This window comes from Ambystoma mexicanum, chromosome 5q (genome assembly GCF_040938575.1).
Source record: "Ambystoma mexicanum isolate Mex_15411 chromosome 5q, UKY_AmexF1_1, whole genome shotgun sequence".
NCBI classification, from domain to species: Eukaryota; Metazoa; Chordata; class Amphibia; order Caudata; family Ambystomatidae; genus Ambystoma; species Ambystoma mexicanum.
Window position 1 is genome coordinate 886,057,737 of NC_090933.1, and position 21,187 is coordinate 886,078,923.

The window sequence follows — 21,187 nt, forward strand, 5'->3', positions numbered from 1 at the left end:
ATAGTCTCATTAGCAAACTACACTCTCCTCAGATGGCGAGAAGGGTCCCTCTAGTCAATCTTTTCCCATGCCTTTGATGCTGTTTAGGCAGGCATTCCAACATAAAAATCTTGCAGCGCAATGCTTCAGTGGCACCTTCTTCTGTTGCTGCAGTTATGGTTAAGTATCCCTCTGTATCATGATAGAATCAGAGGGATTCTCATTGGGCTGTTGTAATGCCACAATAGGGAGAAAACTGTCCAGAATGCAGCAGATTTTGGCATATAGTTCAATCCTATTGGAGGGAAGTGGAGGATAGGTTAAATATTCTACTTCAGAGTTCTATGAAATGTATGTTTTGGATATGTTAGTCTGGGAAAGTGCCAGAGGGTAACAGTGAAAAGAATTGAAAGCAAATGATGCTGTTTTTGTTATTATTAGCAAAAAGGCTGATTGCGATAGCATGGAAAATTTCAAGGGGACCGCATCTTCGACATTGGTTGGCGGACATTAAGAGGTGGGCATTAGTGGAGATGGAGATATTATGTAATAGTGCTGAACTGGAATTCGGAAAATGGGCAATGTATTTAACTGGGGTCAACTTTTCAATATTCTTATTGCTTCCCCGGATCTGAAACCATCGTGAGGAAAGTGGTCCACTAAATCAGGTTGCTGGGGACTGATGGGATGGGCTGGGGGATGTCTTTATTCGGACTCACCAATTAGTATTCTGGTATTCCATGTTATGATGCTGTTTTACAATGATATATGTATGTGAAAGTTTCATGTCGGGGAGAGAACGAACAATATGGAATTGGTCAATTATTATGTATTTGGAAAGGAATGTCTTATTATGGTGATAATTGTTTTTTCCTAGTATACCTTCTTGTACAAATGAATGGTGGTATGCCTTGTTCCGAACTTTAAAAAAAAAAAGTTTTATTAATTTTGTACAAAGTATATTCTTTTCCTCGGGAATCTATCAAAATGTTAAAACTATACCGGAGTGGATGGCGGGAAAGACCTGCTTCAGCCCATACCCATTAAAGTTCCTGTTTCCAGACCAAGGATGGCTATTATGGGACCATTAAGGCCCTCCAAAGCAGGGTATGACGACAAAGTCCCTAGCCTAATCCGTGGGTAGTGTGGTTTGGCCAAGGGGACCATGCCGCCACCCTCCGTGTAATGCTGGGACCAGGGACGACATGGTGAAGGCCCCCTGGACACACATGGACGTGGTGCAATAGTTTGTCACATGATTCTTCTTGTGCGAAATATCCCTTTAAGGGATAGGAGTATGAGCTACATAATATTCCAATTGAATAATATCCCTTTAATATGGGTATGAGTCCATCTTAAGTTACACAAGCCCAAAAGAAATGGCCCTACAAATGATTAGCATTTTGTTATCATGAGCAAATACAGTAAGGCCAACTGAAGGGTGGATGACTAATATGGAACAAATACATGCAGAACACAACCATGAGCAGTTAACCGCTTTCATGATTATATGTCAAGCACCATGGCGCTTTGAGAGAGCGGGCCATGCGTCTCACGGAAGAACGACAGGCAGAGACTGGTGAGACGATAGACGCAAGCAAACAAAGAAATGGTATTGAAGTAATCTCTGATCTGATTTTTGGCTAGTGAATTAAGCCTTGGCAAAGCCAATGGGGGAAATGAGGAGATAAGGAGTGCAGTTTGAGGCACACGAGGACACCCCGCCCACCATCACTACCTAACACTCACCTTTGTTGGGGTGGTCAGGAAAGGTCCCAATGATGAATAGGGGTATATGATGCGGGCACAATATTTGTGACTGGGGATGCAGCAAAGTTGACGCGATGTTACTATTTTAAATGTATCTAGTGTAGTTAAAAGTGAATGGGATGTGTTACTTTGTGTTCAAGATTGATACATATTAGATTTGCACACACGTAGAAAGATAAATGGCAAAACCACCAAATGAAATATAAAACACGATCCAGATATGGTGCGCAATGAAGTGCATAGAGGCTGTGCGGTGAGAAGTTTCATAAATGCGCATGTGAGGAAGGGGACTGGTCACGGAGGACCCACTGTAAAGAAGAGACAAAATGTATTAAACATGCATGCACACTGAGATACATACACAGGGAATTTATAAATCTATACATTGTGGGCTTTTAGGAATTCATTAAAACTCTGCCATCGGGAGTTTGCGAGGTGAATTTTAAGTGTAGGAAAAATCTAGTTCAGCAGGGTTGGAGGCCGGAGGAGGAGTAAAAATTGACGACAAACTGGCCTGTTGCCTGCTCCAAAGGCAATACAAGTCTCCATTCGCTCCAAGAAAAGGGCCCACCATCCAGGCTTGCGTCAATGGGGCATCCAACAACATGGCTTAACTCTTTCAAATCTGAAAGGAACTAGCCAACACTTCTGCAGTCTTCATCTCACCTCTTTCCTCCCAGGCCCTCTGTGATGCACTGGCCACACTTCACTGCAAACCCTCAGAACATCCTGAGCACCCTCACTTCTCCTTCCCCCCTCACTTCTCCTTCCCCCCTCTCCCCTCCCCTTTCCCCACTCTCCTACCACCTATAGCTTCCCATCCCCCCCTCTGCCTTTCGCTGCTCCTCTCCTATCACATCTGATGAAGTCACTAGAGTTGTCTGCTCTATGAAGTTCTCCTCCAAACAGATCTCCCCTTGTTCTTCCAGAACGGTTAAGGACAACATTGTCGCTCTTACCCCTACACTTGCTGATTTCTGCAATCACTCTTTTGCTACTGGCCTTTCTCCTCTTCCCTCAAGCACTCTTGTATGCCCCCTCCTGAAAAACCTTCTGCAGACCCTTTCTGTCCAGCTAACTACCAGCCCATCTCCATCACCCCCTTCCTTGGGAAATTCTTGGGAAACTCTTGGATAAGCTTGTCTTCCCCCAACTGACCCAGCATAAGGAGCTTGTTGGTTGCCTACAGGACCATCAATCTGGATTCCGAGCAATCGGAGGCACGAAAATCGCTCTTCTGAACACCTGTGAAGAACCGCTCACCTCTTTTGATTCCAACATCCATGCCGTTCTCATTTTACTTCTCTCCTCTGCATTTGACACGGTTAACTACCCCATCCTCATAAAACGGCTCCACAATACCCTAGGTATCTCGGAGCGGGCAATGGACTGGCTGACCTCCTTCCCCAATGACCGTCCCTCCCAGGTTATCCTGGGATCTTTCTCCTCCCCTACCTCCATCTCTCTCCACCTGTGGCGCCCCCCAGTGCTCATATCTTTCTCCCTGGCTCTAACATCTATCTTGCCCGGCTTGCACACAATCACTATGCCCCTCAATTCCAGTGTTATGCAGATGAAACACAACTCTTCTTCAAAACTTCCCTCTGATCCTCACTTTACCTCCTCCATCCATCATGCCTGACTACCTATCTGCCATCCAGTCCTGGTGTGCCTCCAATGATCTCTGCCTCAATGCAAGCAAGACTGAGATCCTTCCCATTGGGATTCCTGCCCCCCCCCCTCTTTCTACCCCTCACTCTGGTCACCCTCTATGGGTTTGTCCCCTTCTCCTTCATCTGAAGCCAAAAATCTTGGAGTCCTCATCCACTCCTCTCTTTATTTCCTCCCTCGCATCAAGGACCTTGCCAAGAAAGCCCACTTTCAACTCTGCCCCCTCAAAGGAATCCTTCCTTTGCTCACTTTCCCCCAGAAGTTCAATGTCTCTAGAGCTCTGGTACTCTCTAGGCTGGACTACTGCAATGGCCTCTTCCTTAATCTACCCTCTTCCTCGCCATGTCCCTTCCAGCTAATCCAGAATAGGGCTGCAAGACTTATCCTTGGCCTCAAGCCCAGGAACCGCATCTCTTCAGTCCTAAAAATCCTCCACTGGCTCCCAGTTGCTGCAAGGATTACATTCAAAACCCTCTACATCATCCATAAGGCTGTCCGGTGCCGGGGAACACGCTATCTACAACTGGTTATCACTAAATACACTCCCTCCAGATCTTTACGTTCCTCGGGCACCAACTCTCTGCGTGTCAAGCGATTCGCTAAACAGCGAGCTGGTGGACAATTTCTTTCCTCGGCTGGCTCCCTCTTATGGAACAGCATCCCCCTTCCTCTTGAGCCGAATCTCCTCAAATTCCGGAAGCTCCTTAAGACTTTCCTTTTCACCTCCTCCTTTCCCCGTCCCTCCTTTGCCAAATCCCACAGTCACTGAGGTTGGTGACCAGGGCCCTTATGTGTCCACCTGTGTCCTGGCCTTACACCCCTAACCGCTTTCAGCCCGCCCACTCTTAGCACTTGCCTTAGGCGTCCACAGGCCTGTGCTATCACAGGCCTGCACTGCACTTATTTATTTGGCAGTCGTCCACTCACCAAATGATCTGTGCCAATCACTTAAGAGCTTGCAACTTACTCCATAGCACTTCCCTCCTTGTTACTCCTACACTTGCCCCCCTTCACCCCTCCCCTCTCTGCATTTGCACGCTCGGAACAAGGCCTAGTAGGACTGCGTCTCTATGTCATTGTTATATTGGCCTTTCACTCCCATGTTCCCTCCCTGTTGCCCTTTGGGAGCTTTGAAACAATTTACTTGATGTATAAGTGCCTTACATATGCACAATAAATAAATAAATGAAACCAAGCAGATGGGCAGCTAGCAAACTAGCCAAGGGGCTATGGACTGGCATTTTCGCAGAAAGCAGATATAATCTCTGAAGTGCATGAGAGCTTGCAGAAGGGTCCGGCCATTTGCTTTTGACCAACGATAAACGTGGTGAGGTGACGCTCGAGGCCAGAGTGACCAATACTCTGCGTTTCGGTTGTTTTCTCAGGATATGGCAGAGGCCATACGTGTTGAATTGGTAGTTGTATAAATTAGAATGTTCCAATGACGCCAGAAGTGGGCGAGATGGCTATCAACAGTTCAAAGGGAACCTTTTTACTCTGCTCTCTCTCATGTCATTTAAAGTATCCGTGCAAACCATGTGCAATTATATTTAGGATTAAGAGATCTCAGACCTGCTGGGACTTGTAATGAATTATGTTTGTATGTGATTGTTTAACAGTGTGATGATATCATGACCTGCCAGGAACAAATCCAAAAAAGGGGTGTACTATGAATATGATCTAAAGATGGCAGTTAAGATAACAGTGAGCAATTAGAATGGAGGAATTGGAGAAAGATTGGATAGCTTTGTGTAGGTTTTGACCAATCATGTATGAGGGGTGGATTGTAATAAAATGTATGGGAGTGTTTTAACTGTTGCAGACATTTAAATACTGTGTCAATTTATGTGGTTCGGTGAGACTCAGGTTCGTTTGATTCTACAGGGTCATCTATCCCCTCCCCGAACGATTGTACAATAAACTTGCTTTACGTACAAACGTGAGCACATTCCTTAAGCGGTGGGCCTGCTTTGTGTTAAGGCGATTAGGGGCCATCCATACACCCAACAGGAAAGTTCCAATCAATATCAACCAATCTGCTCAATTAATTCTACCAAAGTTCATCTAAAGGTTACATACAAATGGATAACTGACCTTAACAGCGCTGCAATGCAATCCTTTTGCCATTAGGATATATACCAAATCCTTTGCTAAACTGTCCTTTATTCCTAGGATAATGCCACCGTAAACATTTGGTACTTCCCACTGAAAGAAAAAATAAACAGACCAGTATTATGAATTTATTTTTACTGTATTAATGTGCTCCTATTTAAGGGTCAATAGAAAATGTATACAAACATACATATGTCAAACATACATCAAAGCTACACATTTTGGTACATCAAGACGACAAACTTCCATTGGCAAACACCACATAATTCTTAGAAATAACATAATTATCGCTCTTGTCCTCAAAGGATTAAACCTTGGCTACTTCTACTCCATCTACCATGGCAAGGGGATGACATTTGTAGAACATCCCACAGTTATCTCAAGGAATGCAAACATTGTTTGTGAGGAAACTGGGCGTGTTTGGGAAGGTGCAGAGTAAAGCGTACTATTGTAGAAGTTAGATTTTAGGTGAAAAAGAAGGTAGGTTTGGTCCCTGCATAGAGGCATTGGTACGCTGTTTGTGTGTATATGCTGGGAAGGTGATATCACTCAGACAAAAAGATTATAAAAATAAAAGGATCGAACACATTCACACACACTTCAAACAATTTGTTCATCATCATCAAATAAGTTTATTCAGAAAAAATTATCTATAAACAACATTTGCAAGATAAAATACAAGATCAATACGTAATACAATTACTTTGTTAAAAATATCAAAATAAAAAACAGCTATAAAGTGCATGTGTAGTCAAGTTACAATAAAAATAATATCCACCAGTAAAATTCATAAAAGGTCTTAGCATTATGAGTGTTGTGTCAAATTGCAAATGGTAAGTTTGACCCGACGGTGCCATGCTTTTCTCAAATAGTCCACAGAACCCCAAGCCACTGGCATCAGGGCAGCTGATAACCAACAGCATAAGGTGGGTCTAGCCTGGGTAATACCTGCGTTTTTAAGCAATGGTAATAATGTTTTTCTTCTCAGATCCATATAGGCTGGACAGAACAACACAAAAGTACAATAAATCCTCTTCGTGCCACTGACAGCATGGGCAAGCTATAGGCTGTTCATTGTGTGTCCAGTTTTTGGTTCGTGCCCCAAGCCATAAAGAGTTGAAACGTGCTTGTGTTAGGTCCCATCGGTCTGAAGGCTTATGACTATGAAGCAGGTACGGCTGAATGCCTTCTGTGGTGGTCAAAACAATGTGCCTTCTGTTTGCAGGTGTACCCAGAGCGAGAGTTTCCCTGCTTGACACAAGAATAGCATTATAGAGTTGCTTAAATTTCCTCACGGAACAAGAAGACAAAAGTGTCGGTGGACATAGCATGCTCTCACAGTTTAACTGGGTAATACATTTCTGAATATAAAAGAGCCAAGGAATTTTCTGTTTAACTGAGCTTGTCACCAAGGCTCTTTCAATCATGTGCGAAAGCATAGCTTTCGGGTATGACCATATCGCCAGCCAGTGCAACAAAGGGGCCAACAACCACTCATGACCAATGTGCGGGCACCCCAATTCCAAATGTGTACCATAATTCGGTGCAGACTGCGGTAGCCAGAATAGTTTTTTCTAAAAGGTATTCTCCACATTTTCAATATTGATAATTTTTTCCATGCCCCATAATGCGGCCCCATAGTAAGCAGTTTTTGTTTGTGCTCTATAAATTTCGGGGATTAAGTTAATTGGTTGCCCACAGCAATTCTTTTGGAATCGGGACAAGCCCCCAAGAGCCTGTCACATCCTTAGACATTGTTTATCTACATGGCCAGACCCCCGCCAGCTTTTGCTAAAGCAAACTCCTAAATATTCAAATTTAGTAAGCCTTGGTATGGGCTCTCCACCGCTCCAAATTATGCGCATCTTGAGTTGTTTTGCACCTGTGCTCCTACAGGCCATAACTGCCGATTTTTTGGAGTTCACTGCCAGTTTATGGTTGGACATAAATTGTGTGTAAAAAACCACCAAACATTCTAAAGCTATGGGAGTGCGGGCAATTCTGACCATTTCGCCTGCATAACCCAATACTGGGAGCGGAATGCCACCTACCGTCATAAAATCGGAATTTGTCTCAACCAAAGCCTGATATACTCCATTTATATAAAGGGCAAACAATACCGGGGCCACAACACAGCCCTGACGGACATCCCAAAACGTTTTGAAGAAGGCTGTGCATTGGACCTGGTCTCTAAATGGGACAAATGCTGAGGCGATTTTGTGAATCAGCTGGAGAACCTTCACCAGGTCCTCTGGATAGCCCATGATATGATATATGATATGGCATTTATAACGAGCCTATACATAAGTGTTTCAAGGCGCGATGAGGCAGGGGAGGGGGACCAAAAGGGAGAGAGAACAACGACAGGCCAGGTGTCATTCAGATCACGCAAGTGCATGTGGAGGGGGACGGGAAAAGTGCGAGGGGGAAGGGAGAGTGGAAAGTGCAGTACATGGGATGGTAGAATAAATAGGATAAATAATAATGGCCACTGGGGCAAGTGCAAGGGAAGTGCAGACATGAGTGCTGGTAGGGGGACTGTAAGGATACAGAAAGCAGTCCCCAGGTGCAGGGGTTGCCAGGGAGGCAGTGCAGGGGGGCAAATGGCGGGGCCTGTGCCTGAGAATCAGAAAGGGTGGCCAGGTAACCAGTGCAGTTTCTGCCAGGAATTCAGCAGGGGAGATGGGGAGAGAAAGAGTCAAAGTGGAAGGTTTTGAGTTGCTTCCGGAACCGGAGATGGTTTTCCTCAAGTTTCAGGGAGGCAGGAAGGCTGTTCCAGTGGGAGGCCCCTGCCGAAGAGATAGATCTACCACCAACTTGTTGCTTGGAGAAGAGACTGACACTGAGGGAGTTGGATGCGGATGAGCGAAGAGCTGGAGAAGGAAGATATTTTGGAAGAGAGTTGAAGGTATTGCGGCCCCAGAAGGCCTTGTGGACAATGCAGAGGGTTTTGAACGTAATCCTCGCAGACACTGGGAGATAGTGCAGAGATTTCAGTCCTGGAGAGATACGATCACTGGGCTTAAGGCCAAGGACAAGTCTTGCAGTCCTGTTCTGGATAAGTTGCAGATGGCGGAGAGTAGAGGCAGGCAGATTTAGATGGAGGATTTTACAGTAGTCCTACAGTAGTCCAGCCTAGCGAGAACCAGGGCCCTGGAGACAGAGAGCTTCTGGGGGAAGGAGAGGAAAGGAAGAATACCTCTGAGGAGGGGTGCAGCTGGTAGTGTGACTTCTTAGAGACGTCAGAGATGTGAGGAGAGAAGGAGAGTGTGGAGTCGAAGATGACTCTGAGGGTTTTAGCCTTGCAGCTGGGAGCAGGAAGAGGGCCAAGAGAGGCCGGCCAGAGAGCTGCAGGGAAGGAGGGAGCGGGTGTGCCGATGAGTAGAATCTCAGTCATACTGGCATTAAGGCAGAGGTCATTGGTGGCACAGCACTCATGGATGGCAGAGAGACCGTCAGAGATGGGGCAAGGAGAGAAGGAGGCCGAGGGTAGCCTGAAAATGAGCTGGGTATCATCAGCATAGCACTGAAAGTTGGGGCAAAGAGCGGCTATGCGGCGAGCAAGGAGTGCCAGGTATTGGTTGAACAGCCAGGGAGAGAGGTTAGACCCCTGAGGGACACCACAGGTAGAGAAAAAGAGATTGGAGGGGAAGGACCCAAGTTGGACCTGGGAGGGTCGGTCAGAGAGGAAAGAAGTCAGCTACGCCAGAGGCTGAGCAGTGATACCCAGGTTATCACAGAGACGGTTGAGCAGGATGGCATGGTTGACAGTGTCAAAGGCAGAAGAAAGATCAAGCAAGATGAGGACGCACAGGGTGTTGGAGTCAAGGTTGGAGAGCAGGTCTTCACGGATGTTCAGGAGAGCAGTTTCCGTGCTTCTGGCAGCTCTGAAGCCAGACTGCTGAGCACGACCCAGAGCATAGCCCTATCCACCTGGTCAAATGCCGTGCTAAGGTCCATGAATGAAATAAAAGGATCGAACACATTCACACACAGGTTCAAACAATGTGCGTTTACTGCTGGCTGGTATGCTTTTTTTTCTTAAGCCCATGTCATTATAAAATTGTCAACCCAATCTCACACTTGATGCCCATCATGATAAAAATTAAAGCAATATCATAAAGCATGCACATGAGACTAAGATGTCTGCCGGACTGAGAGCAGCGTAAAGAGCGCGTTCCTACAACCCGGCTCCCGGTACAGCGAAGAAACTGCAAATAAGCGCCGTCCCGCAAGTAAATCAGAGCTGGCGGTGCTCAATGGTGTGTTGCTGTAGTGGAACAGCTGGTCATAGCTGAAATGGAGCTGTCGCTCTGCATCGTTGCTGGGGGTGTGCTCCTGCCCTGGGGGAGATAGCAGGTGTGGAGTCCTTTGAGCAACCTGGCTGTGTAGTTCACCCGGCGCATGCAGCGGTGAAGGCAGAGGCACAGAACGAAGTTGCGCCCCGGCCCGTGGTGGTGTGCACAGCAAGGAGATTGTCGCTGAGGTGCACTCTCCCACCCCCATTGAGGTGAGAGGCACCTCCTGGCAGAGAGCCGAAGCAACCCAATGCTGGGGTGGGGAACCAAGGGGACCATCTGTGTGGTGCAAGGCTCGCTTGGCGGGAAGCGGAAAGGGGTTGCACGGTGGTCCTCCCAGGCCCATGGAGCAGGGAGGCACATGAGGAGCGCATGGGCTGTCTCCCCTCCCTCAAGATTGAGAGTCCTGGCATGTATTGGTGGTACGGAGGCAGATACTTAAAGGGCCCTGCAGACACCCGTGGTAGCTAGAAAGCGGCAGCCTGGACTCGCTGAGGGGACCGCTCTGGAGGTGAGACAGTCCCGATTCACAGGGAGCACAGAAGCTGAGCTGGCGCAGGGCCTCCCCTCTCCTGCTACAAAATTTGATCTGGGGAGCTGGATCCGGTTCGCAGTGGGGTGCTCAGGACCGGGATGAGATGCAAGGAGACAAGAGGCCAGGGGTCTGCAGGAAGGCACGGTAAGATGCCGGGACCAGGAGCTTTGCACTCACAAAGGCCCGCAGGGGGAGGAAAGGCCCCTCTTGAGGCAAGGAGGAAAAATACAGGCCGCATATGTAAGTGCAGACCACCCAGAAGCCTGCAGTATTGAGCTTGCCACGCAGAATAGGAGAGGGGGACTGAATGCAGTAGCAGGTGCCGCAAGGCAGGGGCAGCAGCCAGGCACATGGGCACTGCTCGGTGTCCTTAAGATCCAGAGGACAAGCGGAAAGGGGCCTGATAGGCTACAAAGGAGCGACATGGGAACCCACACCTACCGTAGGCACAGCTGGGGAGCCTACTGAAGTCAGACAGGGGGCTGCTTCTGGGGAGGGCTGGCCCCAGCAGGGAAATAGTTGCCAAAAGTAGCACAGCCTGAAAGAGAAGGCAGGCATAGAGGCTCCTAGGAAGCAACAGTGCGGGGACCCCACCTTCATGGTGCACCTCAATGCCGAGGAGCAAGTCCAAGGACATGTTGGCCACGCCCGAATCTTCAAGGAAAACCCAAGATAGGTACCTACAGAAGCTATGGATGAAGGGGGGGCACACTCTACGAACAAAGCTCCCTGAGAGGAAGTGACCCCGATGGTCTAACACCCCCTGCTGTGGGAGACCAGTGGGTAACTAAAGAGGTGTTCAGGCAATGTTTTCATGAATTCAGCGAGAAAATGACGGAAACGCTCTAGTTACAATTAACCTACTGGAAATGGAAAACTAGTCCGAGATTCAGCTAGATCGAATACACCGAGTGGGGCCTAAGCGGGGCGAACCTGGTGCCAGGCCCCGAGATGTGGTGGTGGCCCTACAAAAGTACGGGCAGAATGAGCGGTAACTACTGGCAGACAGGAAAGCCAGCTCAATAAAGGTCAATGGCTCGGATATTCAGGTATAGCAGGACCTAGCACAGTCTACACTGGTAAAACGAAGAATGATGGGCCCGGTGGTCAGGGCCCCAATGAAAGCCCAGGTGAAATACTAATGGAAATTTCCTTTTGGCCTCTTGTTTTCCTGGGAAGGGAGGCAGCATCGGGTCACCACATGTTAATGTTAAAGGATATTTTACCGCACACTATCACCACCGGAGTGGTCCCCTGGCGGCTCTGAAAGAGGGGGGGGGTGAGTTAGTGGGAATAAGCTGGAAAAGTGCAAGAGAGCAGTGATGTGCTGTTGGCAGCCTCAGCCCGGTGGGTCCGTCGGCTGGGTTTGTTTTGTTGTTGCAGTGTAGAGAAGTTTGTGCGGATTGCTACGTTTTAGCTTTGTGGTTGTGTTTGGTTAAAGTTTGAGAGGTGTATGCAGAGGGATGAAATTGTTAGTGGATTGGTTAGTTGGCATCGCTGTCCTTGCAGTTATGTCTAGGTGTGATGCTTGCTATCATTCACTATTCCAATGGAGAGTGGCGCTAGCTACTTTCTACATTCTGTCTAGATGTGAGCCAGGCTAGTGATCACGATTCCATTCAAGTGTTGCACTTGTCATCATTCACAGTTTCGTTTAAGTGTTGCGCACGCAGGCTGGGGTTTAATAATTCCATCTAAGTGTGGCACACGCTAACATTCACATTTCTATCTACATGCAACTTAGGGTAAGGTTAAGAATTCCATCTAAGTGTGGCACATGCTAACATTCACATTTCTATCTAGATGCAACGCAGGCTAGGGTTTAAGAATTCCATCTAAGTGCGGCCCATGTTGACATTATTACACTTGTCTAAATGTGGTGCAGGCTAATCTTGACCGGTCTCCATAGGTGTGGCACTAGTTAACATTGGCTAGTATGCTAGTGCGTAATGCAATGCAACATTACAGTTCAGCCGAGAGTGGATTTAGGCTGGTGGTCAGAAGTCACTAAGTATGTATGTTGTAAAATCTATGGCGGTCTATGTCATGGAGAGGTAAGGTAGGGTGGCGAGGGCTTTATGGAGTAGAGTAATTGCTCTACGCCCCACCCACGCCACACTCACAGTTTTGTTGGTGTCTGTTGGCTGCTGGCTTCCTTTGCTTCCCCTGTGGACACCGGCAGACACATCTTGGAACCACCAATGTAGGAGCCGCCCTTTGCCTTGGGCCCATAGCCGCGGGGGCTGCCGGGAAGAGGGATGCCTGGGGGTTCCATTAAGGCCAGAATGTGGACCAATCACGTATGCAGGGAGGATCGGGAAGCGGGCGGAGGGAGGGAAAGCGGGTTGGGAAATGGAGGCTGCATGCGGGTCACAGGGCATATGGAGACACGGCCCAGACATACAAACAGGCCCAGAAAGGGTCGGGGTCCACTTCAGCTCACCTGGGAATGCCGCGCTCTGAATGGCGTTGTTCCATAGTGAAGCTGAAGTACACACACAGTGCTGGCCCATGTGGACCAATCATGGATGCCGGGAGGTGGGCGGAGGGAGGGGAAGAGGAAGGGAGGTGGGTTGGAAAATGGAGGCTGCATGCGTGCCACAGGGCATATGGAGACACGGCCCAGACATACAATCAGGCCCAGAAATGGTCGGGGTCCACTTCAGCTCACCTGGGAACGCCGCGCTCTGAATGGCGTTGTTCCACAGTGAAGCTGAAGTCCACACACAGTGCTGGCCCATGTGGACCAATCACGGATGCCGGGAGGTGGGCGGAGGGAGGGGAAGAGGAAGGGAGGTGGGTTGGGAAATGGAGGCTGCAAGCGGTCCCATAGGTCATTTCTGACCTGAGGCTCCCCTGGAGTTGGGACCTCTGCCTCTGTTCTTCCCGAGCCGCTGTACCCTGGGTGGATAGTTGGCGGGGGTGCTGGATGCTTGATTTGAGTTCCAGGTATTTCCCATACTATACTGGTTATGTGTGGAATGGAATAAGCCCCGAAAAGATCAGCGGGACCTGGTCCCCCTCTGGGGGAGGGCTTTTGGGTGATTTGCTGAAGCGACTTAAGAGTCTCATGCTCGTTTTTGGCAGTCTCGAGGGCATCGTCGACTGCTTTACCAAAGAGTAATTAATAAGAGTTGTTTGGTCTCTGGCTTGAAACCCGAGTTGCGGAGCCAAGCGTGCCGTTTGAGCAGGGTGCCCTGTACTAGGGATCTCCCTGCCGTCTTTGCAGTACCCAGAGTGTTTTTCAGTACATTGCGATTGACCTGCCTGCTCTCGGCCACAATGGTGAATAATTTGGATCTTGCGGGTTCAGGCACCTCCTGGAGACCTTTCTGCATTAGGTTCCACTTTACATCGGCATAAGTGGCAAGCAACATAGTGTTTGCTATGCGCGTGGTAAAAGCAGCTGCCATGGTGATTCACTTTCCCAGGGCGTACAGCCTCTTTGACTCTTTATTGGGAGGTGCCTCTCCCTTAGCAAGGGGTACTCCCGCCCGTTTCCGGGTGGTGGTAACCACTAGGGAATTGGGGGTGGCGTGCCCCTTAAAATATGTAGGGTCAGTAGGCGATGGCCGAAACTATTTCTCCACCCTCAAATTTACTGCCCTAGTTTGGGCTGGTGTAACCAAGGAAGGAGCCAGTCTCCTTTAACAGAATTCAGGAGAGGAATGGCTTGGCTGGAGGGGGGCTTTTCTTTAAGAATATCCTCCACAAAATCTTATTCAGGTAGGGCCTCCTGGGTGGCGATCTGAAAATGATCTGCCGCCTTTCTTAAGATGGCATTGAATGCCATCTGGTCACCTATTGGGGAGGCCTGGCGGGCCGGCGTGGAAGTTGGGGAATCCAAACATAGGACATCATGGTCCTGGTCATGAGTGGGGAGCGTCCATGACTCTGCTTCAACCTGGCGACTATCCTCCCAATCTTCCGTGGGATTTGCCTGGTCACCCCCAGTATAGTCTTGTAGGAAGGTGCAATCCTCTTCCTGATCATAAATGTCCTGATGCGTGTCCATCTGGATCTCGTCTTCAGGGAGGATTGAAGTGTAATTTTCCAGAGAAGGTTCAAGAATTCCTTGAAACTTAGAAGCAAGCACAGAGGGAGGGTCTTCCCGAGGTCTCTTGGGGGTAGGTTGCTCTGAAAGTGAGACAAACCTCTCCCGCCTATCCATCCACCCTTCAAATTTTTCTCTAGTTCATCTAGACGAACCAGAAGGGTTCCAAGGGTGGAACATTTTCATCCTCCTCCCTATGTCTCCCATAGAGCTAGACAAAGGCACAGACGTAGCCCTCGTGAGCATCTGGATGCTGTGGCACGTCCGCAGGCCTCACAGTGCGTTTCGACATCTCTTTAGACCTCTCCTTCAGCCCCATTGCCGAAGCAATCCTAGCGATGCTGTTCGGTGAAGCAGGGCGATGTGCCGGTTGACTAACAGGCTTAGCAGTAAATTTTCCTCCTACCGGGGCCCTACGGGGCGTTGGAGCGCCAACTAAGCGCACTTCGACGGCCGAATGTGTTTTGGGAGTAGCGCCATTAATTTTAGAAGGCCTAGTCGCAAGACACTGCAGTGGATGCGGGGAAGGCTGTTGATCCGGAGGATCAGAGGATCCTACCGAAATTTTTGGCGGTTTCATCCGTTTCGGCAGTACTGTCAAAACTGGGGCCGGGGTTGTGTGTTTAGTGTGATGATCTTGTATGCTCTTGTTGCCGGGTGATTTCCCCATAGAGAATGACTCATCAGGCCTAGCGGGGTCGGGTGTGGCAGACCTAGAGGTGTCCGTTGTGAGGTCGATGGCATCCGACACGGATGCCTGGTCATCACTGGTACCCCCGTCACTTTCGGCGGGTGCGGTGGTGGGGGAAGAAGATCTAGCCCGCGACATGCCGTAGGCCGCCCACCGCTTAACGCGGCGCTCCTTAAGCATTTTAGGGTGCAGGAGTCTACAGGCCGTGCACCGCGCTTCGTCGTGGTCAAGGGGTAGACAATTATTGCACTTATTGTGCTTCCAAGGGTATCTGGCCCTGCAAGAGGGGCACAACCTAAATGGTGTCCTTTCCATAACGAAAAGCAATAAAGGCCATGACCAGACCTAGAGGACAAAGAGAGGGAAGGATGAGAGACATGGCTGGAGAGACATAACTGAAAGGCTATGGCCACCCAACCCCACTCTCCCTACTGTATAGGCCGGCCAGAGGGCCCGGCCACGTGGACTGCTCTGCTGCTGGATCTTAGGCGTCGAAGTCCACCGCAGTCCTAGGCATTGAAAGCACTGTTGAAGTGATTTTACAGGGGATGATCGACAAAGTCGATAAACAAGGATATAGCAATGTCTCTTATGAAAGATCTCTGCAATAGGGCGACTAGTTATCTGGGCGGAAAAAAACAATTTGAGGGACCTCGGCGCGGGAGGGATTTTGGGTCACTACACGTCTGATCGGGATAGTGTTACAGACACGTCCATGCCGACGTCCCCTTTCGGTCCCCGAAAGACAAGATGCAATACTCTGCGGTTACCACTGGATGTCAGACCATATCTCAAACCTTCTAACTGCCAGGGTGATTTATGTCCAGCCCCTATTATCAAGGAGGCTTCACATAACTTAGCCCCCTTCATCACTGCCTTTATAAACTTATCATTTAGCACAGGTATTGTCCCAGTTAACTTGAAGGATGCGTGGGTCATCCCACTTCTTAAAAAACCTACTTTAGATGCTAGCATGCCTACAAATTACAGGCCTATCACTACTGTGCCTTTCCTGCTAAAAATCTTGGATTGAGCAACCTACCTGCAGATCCAAGACTATCTGGAAAAAAACAAACCTTTGGGCCTTAGACAATCTGGCTTCCATCCCCGTCACGGTACTGAAACCGCCCTTATTGACCTCAAAAGCCAGATTGAAGCTGGCCCTTCTACTACTCCGATTTATCAGCAGCGTTCGACCTGGTAAACCACCAAATCCTCTGTCGTCACCTCAAATTAGCTGCCCACTTCTCAGACAAAGCTACCACGTGGATTAGTTCATTCTTTTTTATTGATTTTGTAACAAACATACAACATCCAAACACATTCCCCACCACCCCCCATAGCCTTGAGGAGACTCATCGATCCCTTCTTATCGAGCACCACCTCATATTCATCTTAGTAGCTGTGTAGTTCTTGCTATATTCTCCAATACCCTCCCAGTCGCCCTCCCACCTCGTGGCTTGGGTTCTCAGTTCACTCCCTCTTCCCATTTCCACCAGATCTTTGCAACCTTAGTCGGACATCCCCGTGCTGTATATATTCTTTGTTCCATCGCAGCACAAATGTCCATTTCGTCTGACCACTGTGCTAAGGTCGGGCACTACGGGGCGCCCCATTTCTGTGCAATATCTCGCTTTATCAAGCCCATCACTGTAGCTATAAAGATACCCTCCCATTTGTTCTAAATGTTTTCGTCTGGGACCCGGAGTAGCAGTGTCGCAGGTTCTAATGCCACCGTGCGACCCAGGATCCTTGTCAATGTTTGGCAGCATTGTGTCCAGAGGGTTTTAATCCGGGGGCATTCCCAGAGGAGATGGATGAAGGTGCCCTCCTCTCCCCGGCATCTCATTCAATTGGGATCGGTAGCCTACCCCCAGGTGAACAGGGCCACACAGGGATAGTAAACCCGGTGAAGTATTTTGAGCTGCACCAGTCGGATTTTGGAGTCTATTGCGATTTCTCGTGGGTGCATATGGACTTGGATCCAGTCCTCTGGTTCTGTGGTGCCAACATCCCTTTCTCACTTAGTTTTGAGGCTAGCCAGCTCCGGAGTAGCGAATGTGTTTATGGCTTTAAATAAGATGGATGTGACCTTGGTGGGAATGTATTGTGTAGAATGTATTGTGTAAGTAGGTTGCGTTCCAGGGCTGTGCAATCTGGTGCATCAGCGAGTGCCCGCCGGTGTCCACTGAGGGCGTGTGTCAATTGTATATATCGATAGCGCTCAGTTTCGGGAATTTCGAATTTCTGTTGCAGTGTCTCGAATGGGAGAGTGGAACCGTCTGTTATGACATCACCTACTGTGGTTATCCCCGCCTACGCCTCCCGTGCCCGTCCGGCTACTTTCAGCACTTCTGTAAGCATATAGTTATGCCAAAATGGTTGCGCCAGTGTTATCCTATTACCCCAGCCTATGTGGGTGTGTGCCTGCCTCCAAGTGACTGTGATATGTGCTGATATAGTTTGTGGAGTGGGTCTGGGGAGGGCCTGGTACAGTGTGTCAAGTGGCGGGGGATCTTGAGAGATAGGCATCTCTGATTTAATGTGCGGGAGTTCACGATCCCGACCACATTTAGCTGGCTAGCCCAGTAATAGGACCTAAGATGCGGGAGCCCAATACCCCCCTCCCAGATGGACCTTTGTAGCATAATTAACGCAATGCGGGGTTGCCGCCTTTCCATATCAGTTTCCTGAGGAGGTGTTCCACTCGGATGAATTCCGTGTTTGGTATCACAAGTGGGGCGTTCTGCAACACATAAGGAAGCGCAGGAGTGCGATCATCTTAAAGAGCGCTGCCCTACCCATAAGTGTGAGGGGTAGGAGCATCCAGTGTTTCACATCATCCGCAAAGCGACCGGTTAGTGGGTGCAAGTTACGAGGCACATAGTCTAAAAGGTTGCCGGAGACCCAGATACCCAGGTAACGAAAATCCTCCCTCTCCACTTGATATGGGGTGTCTCAGGGAATCGCGAGGTCGCCCCATTTAACTGGAAAAAGGACCGATTTCTCTCAGTTTACTTTCAGACCGCTGAAGTCACCAAAGGCCGACAGCATCCTGGTTATTATTATCAGGCATGCACGGTTTCGGTCACTCGGGTATATCAATAGGTCGTCCGCGTAGACAGAGACCTTATCTTCTCGGCCATCGGAACCCATGCCATGTGGCAGTCTGTCGGAGTCACTGGGCTAGTGGTTCAGCTAAAGCAAAGAGGGGGGATAGAGGGCGGCCCTGCCGCGTGCCCCTGCCCAGCGGGAAGGTTCTAGAGGACCATCCATTTACCCTTACCTCTGCTTGTGGAGTTTCGTATAGTAGTCGAACCCATCTAAGAAAGGTTTCTCCAATACCCATGCGCTTCATTGTCGCCCATAGGCTTTCCCATATCGCGGAGTCAAACACCTTCTCTAAATCAATCGCAAGAAGGGCGAGTGGTGGGTCGAGAATTGGGGCTCATTCCAGGAGTAAGTGGAGTCGGCATAGATTCATCCTTGTTGACCTGTGTGGCATGAAGCCACATTGCTCAGGGTGGACTGGAGAGGATATGACCAAATGGAGCCTGGTGGCTAGTAGTTTGGCTAGAATTTTGCCCTCGCCATTGATAAGCGATATCGGCCTATATGACGTACATAAGTCAGGGGGTTTGCCTTGTTTAGGAATAACCACGATGCTAGCGCATCGAAGGTCCAGTGGAAGACAGCCTTGTTCGCTGGCTGCAAGGAACATTTGATGGAGGGGGGGGGGGGAGTCGCCATTTTACTGCTGCCTAGCTTCTTCCTTGTCACTATCGGGAATCCGTTAGGACCCAGAGTTTTCCCGGAGTATAGCTGGGTAATGGCCTCTGCGATTTCACTTTCGTCTAGGTCTCTATCAAGGTGTGTTCTCTGTTGCTCTGACAGCTGCGGGAGAACGATCTTGTCTAAGAAAGACGGATCTGTTGGAGATGTTGGGGCCCTATAGAGGTCGGCATAAAATTTGGCAAAAGCCTCTGCTATGTACGGGTCTGTTTGGGCTGGTTCATTCCGGCCGTCGACAATCTGCCTGACATGTCTATGCCCCTCTTCATATTTCTCCAGCCAGGCCAGTAGTTTGCCCGCCTTATCGCCACATTCGTACATTTTAGTCCTTGACTCCCTGTGCACCTGTTTTGCATTATCTAGTGCCGTATTGTGGAGGGATTCTCTAGCTTTCAGAAGAGAGCAGTTTGTGTCTGGGGTAGCATCCGATATATATCTAGTTTCCCATTTCTTTACTTCTCCCTCTGTCTCCACTAATTTCCTATGGTGGTCTTTTCTTTTATTGCACGTCCAGGCAATCATTCCCCCTCTAAGCACTGCTTTCTATACCTCCAATAGTATGCCAGGGTCCTCTACAGTGCCTGCGTTTATTTTGAAGTATTCATTGGATTTCTCAGTGATATTGTCACGACCCTCACCCAAAACCCCCCCTGGCAAACCCATTGGCCAGGTGGAGTCAGGACTCTGGCCCCTAGAGCCTGGCATACTCTTCAAAAGGCCTCATGGAGCCAGTCCTGGCGCCTATGGCGCCAGGCTCATACTCCATGAAAAACAATGTGCTTGGGAACTACTTTATTGTATTGTCAGCCAACATGGAGGCATCCACATAGCTTGGTTCCTAAGAACCAAGCTATGCAGTCTAGTGTTTTGGGTATGGTAGCCTAGGGACTACTTTACCTGGACTATTTTGTTGGGGCTATTTAAACCACACCCGAGCAAGACAACACGCTTCGCGTTACTTTGCAGCATGCAACGTGACGCTCACAGTTTCCAGCTATTCCCTCGAACCTCGGAGAAGCAGAACCTGCAAGGAGACAAAAGGAACATCATTAGCAGCAGCATCATCTTACCTGCAGTCTTCATCTTTAAACACTCGCAGCTACTGAGAACAGCTTCCTCGAATCTGCACGCCTCCCGGACAGAACGACCTGAAAGAGGAAGATGGAGCCAACATTAAAGAAAGCAGTAGAGACATTTACAAATTACGAAATGCTCAAAAGGCTTACCTGGCTGGTTGCCTCTCGGCTGGCACCACTCCGGACATTCCACTCGCGCTGAAGAACACCGCGACCTACAAGGAAGGAAAACACAGGTTAGCAAAGGCAAGACTTTGCACCGCATCATAGCGCTCTTAATGCGCCATCATTTACCAGTAGGGCTCAACCAAGCCAGTTTGCCGCGCTGAAGCTCTGCATACCTAAGGGAGAAAAAAAAAGACATTTTAAACAAAGAAAGGCATGCAGCATAGCAACAAAACTAAAGAACAGCAATAAGACCTACCTGAACAATATCAAACGGGCCGGCGTCAGTGAAGTAACTGGACCGCACTCACCCATGAAAGACAACGCCCCCCTGCAAAGAAGGCAGGACGGAGAGCACACCTAATTCTACCACTAGGTGAGGAGAGGGTCCCAGAGGGACTGAAATCATACAGGGGTGGAGGGAGGCTATTTACCCCAGTCGGTCAGTCTTGAACACAGTCCTCCTGTATTTTCAGACAGAACCTTCCCCGCAGACCACATCAGGGCAAAGCTGAGAAGCATACTAGTGAGTAACCTGGCTCGGTGGTGTCCCTGTGGATACCAGGTGAGCGTAACAGATAAAGTCTACGAAATCGGGAAGACCCAAGTAATAGTTGTTCAGCCTCCATGTCTTCGGGGTTAAAGGCCGATCCGTGCGGAGCCTCATCTCCAAAGGAGAATGATCGGACATACCTCGGGGGATGTGGGTCCGGTCTCGAGTCGGTGGGGGGCGGGGGGCAGAGGAGGGGGTGTTATTACAAGTCCATGAGTGGGAGGCGCCAGTATCTTTGTCGGTCAATTCCGCCTCCCCCACCGGTACAGGCCCGGGGCCACACTCCTCTGCCGTCACTTTAGTTGGGGGGGGGGGAGGCTTGTTGCGGTTTGCAGTGAGGCTTGGTTGCTGCTAGGGTTCCTCCCACGTCGGCCGATATTATTCCTCGCTATCCCCAGGAGCCCAGGCTTGTCGTCCCTCTCACCCACATGCACTTAATTGGATGGCTCAGTGCGGCCTGGAGTGTGTTTGGTCCCTCTCCTCTGCGCCTT

The 21,187-nt window shown here is 49.2% G+C and overlaps 1 protein-coding gene across 2 annotated transcripts in view; it reads right to left on the reverse strand.

The window, feature by feature from the left end:
• The window catches only part of INTS8 (integrator complex subunit 8), a 2,196,017-nt gene that overhangs the window by 827,709 nt on the left and 1,347,121 nt on the right, over nucleotides 1-21,187 (reverse strand). For both annotated transcript variants that reach the window (XM_069621379.1, XM_069621380.1), the window contains exon 15: nucleotides 5,515-5,625. In XM_069621379.1, the coding sequence (XP_069477480.1) occupies nucleotides 5,515-5,625 (111 nt within the window). The remainder of the gene's footprint in view (nucleotides 1-5,514; nucleotides 5,626-21,187) is intronic.